This window comes from Diaphorina citri, unplaced genomic scaffold, assembly GCF_000475195.1.
Source record: "Diaphorina citri unplaced genomic scaffold, Diaci psyllid genome assembly version 1.1 scaffold310, whole genome shotgun sequence".
In the NCBI taxonomy this organism is placed as follows: domain Eukaryota; kingdom Metazoa; phylum Arthropoda; class Insecta; order Hemiptera; family Psyllidae; genus Diaphorina; species Diaphorina citri.
In genome coordinates this window covers 26,648-29,590 of record NW_007377745.1, presented here as the reverse complement: position 1 = coordinate 29,590, position 2,943 = coordinate 26,648, and the positions used below count along the sequence as shown (strand labels likewise).

The window sequence follows — 2,943 nt, the reverse complement described above, 5'->3', positions numbered from 1 at the left end:
ACACCACTGAGGTTGGTTTTAACTCCACCTGTGATAAGAACCAGTGATAACGATAAGAAGTAGTGATAAGGAGTTGATAAGAAGTGATAGATGGATTGTGAAACGAATATTATCGCTTGCGTGGTTTTAATTGAGGTGGAATTTTTCTTTTCCTTAACAAAGTTTCAACAGGTGAGGTGTATGTAGGTAGAATTCCGCGAAGAAATTTTCACTCCATGTGCGGAAAAAATACAAGGACGATATTTCCTTTAGTACTCTAGTTTGACTGTATGTTTATCTCACCATGACTCTAGAACGGTTTGTCGTGTTTTGATTAAATTGGCATGTAAGTATGTTGATTGTTGAACACTAAAGGGACTTGGACTTTTTAGTCTGATTCTGGCAACAGGACCGTATATTTTGTCGAGGGGGGTCCGGGAGATTTTTTTTAACTTTAATTTGGCAGGATTCTTTCTGACGCAGGCTTTGTGGCAGGATTGCTCTTCCACCTAACCAAAGACGGGACATTTTCACTCACCTTCCTGACGCAGTCTTCAAACAGCACAACCATTCTCATTCGAGAATCACAGTTCTTGATAAAGTTGACTAGAGTTTTGTGATCCGCCTTCTCCATGTCTACCCCGTTGATAGAGAGTATGACGTCACCTGAACAGTCCAAGGAAACATAAATAGTTATTATGTAGTAGGGAATGTTTATTTATGTAGGTAATACATACTATCTATTTATAAATGGGTATATAGAATACAATAGATTAAATATGTTCGTTTGCATTAGGGTAGGGTGAATTTCGCCAGCCTTATTAGCTTGCTTGGTAGCGTGTCTGCCTGGTAAGCACTAGACCGCGGCTTCGATTCCCACCCGGGGCGGATTTTATCCTGAATGCAGAATGTTCGTTTCTCAGAATAACCTCATCCAACATTACTAAACGTCAGTGATCCATTGGAAAAAGAAGATTGTCCATGGGACCAAAGAGGGAAATTTCTGAATCTCCCTTTTTGATTGGAAAAAATATAGATTGCAGGAGAACTTTTTAGGTATTTTGTTTAAGAAGAGAGGCGTTTCAACAACATTCAACACAGTATTTAGCATTATCATCAATATGGCATCAAGAAATATTAGCATGATCATATGGACAAGAGAGTGGCTACTTATCTCTCCAATGATAACATTATACAATTACCCAATACAATAGATTCAATATGTTCGTTTGCATTAGGGTGAATTTCGCCAGCCTTATTAGCTTGCTTGGTAGCGTGTCTGCCTTGTAAGCGCTGGGCCGCGGGTTCGATTCCCGCCAGGGGCGGATTTTATCCTGAACGCAGAATGTTCGTTTCTCACAATAACCTCATCCAACATTAATCAATGTCATTGATTCATTGGGATATGAAGATTGTCCATGGGACCAAAGAGGGAAATTTCTGAATTTCCCTTATTGATTGGAAAAAAATGTAGATTGTAGGAGAACTTTTTAGGTATTTTGTTTAAGAAGAGAGGCGTTTCAACAACATTCAACACAGTATTAGCATTATCAATATGGCATCAAGAAATATTAGCATGATCATATGGACAAGAGAGTGGCTACTTATCTCTCCAATGATAACATTATACAATTACCATACATAATAGCATCATATTGTATGTTATGATTTCTGCCCACCATTCATTGGACTCAAATATGGTCTGGTCTACTTTATGTATTACATCATTTACCATCATAACCTCTTATCTCCACAGTCCACATTATAAAAAAAAATTAGACGATGATAAGCAAGTGAATGCAAACAGCTGACTTTATTCCATCCGTGGGACGATTTTGATATTTACTTTCGATGGACGTGTCCTTTTTATATCGTCCTTCTTTTTTATTATATCGACTTGACTTTGAATTAGTTTTATCCCATTTAACAACAATTTTACGTCACTAATGCACAGTTTCATCCTTTCAAAGGCACTTCTTTTGACAGAGGGAACTGTAACTGCTTAGGTCTTATCGTCCCAAAATCGAAGAGAGAAGGAAGACAGGATAGGAGAAAGCCAGCCGTTCCGAGAAAGAACATTATCCCATCAGGATTAAGACGATGATAAGCAAGTGAATGCAAACAGCTGACTTTATTCTATCCGTAGGCCGATTTTGATATTTAGATGGACGTGTCCTTTATATTATATCGACTTTATTTTTTATTATTATTTTTTAGAAGGTTTGACAGAAGGAACCGTAACTGCTAAGGTCTTATCGTCCCAAAATCGAAGAGAGAAGGAAGACAGGATAGGAGAAAGCCAGCCGTTCCGAGAAAGAACATTATCCCATCAGGATAAAATCCTCCTTGGGCGGGATTCGAACCCGCGGCCTAGCGCTTACAAGGCAGACGCGCTACCAACCAAGCTAACTAGGCTGGCTAGACTTGCCTTGGAATTAGTTTTATCCCACGAAGCAACAATTTTACGTCACTAATGCACAGTTTCATACTTTCAAAGGCACTTTTAAATCATAAAGTATCTGCTTTGTTATTCTTACCTTCTCTCATCCCGGCTCGGTAGGCAGGACCGTCATAATCTACAAAGTCTACATAGGTGATCATTTCTATCTCCTGCTCCTTTTTGTAGTGAATGCCATAACTCTGTAACAACAAAGAGAAGTCATTAAGACAGGGGTTGGGCGGAAAAGCATTCTGAAATCCTTCTCCGAATACATACCTATACAAAGAGCAGAGGGGCTGTCAAGTGAAAAGGAGGGTGCGGGGTCGAATCTCAACATTCCCGACCGAAGCAAAGAATTTTACCTACTTATATCTAAGTACTCAAGAATAGGACCACATGGTAGTGGATCTCCAAAATTCGGGTGGTAGAGAGTAGAGAATATTTCAGGGGTCATCCTCGTATTATTATTATTTATTATTATTATTTTTTTAAACCCTGCCGGGAATCGAACTCAAAATCTCCTA

General features: G+C 38.9%; 1 protein-coding gene across 2 annotated transcripts in view; it reads right to left on the bottom strand.

Annotated features, from left to right (window-relative positions):
* The window catches only part of LOC103507390, a 29,869-nt gene extending 27,239 nt beyond the window's left edge, over positions 1–2,630 (bottom strand). For both annotated transcript variants that reach the window (XM_026822260.1, XM_026822261.1), the window contains exons 1-2: positions 2,517–2,630; positions 518–645 (exon numbers count right to left, since the gene is read on the bottom strand). In XM_026822260.1, the coding sequence (XP_026678061.1) occupies positions 518–645; positions 2,517–2,580 (192 nt within the window). In that variant the 5' untranslated portion in view covers positions 2,581–2,630. The remainder of the gene's footprint in view (positions 1–517; positions 646–2,516) is intronic.
* Between the last annotated feature and the right edge of the window lie 313 nt (positions 2,631–2,943).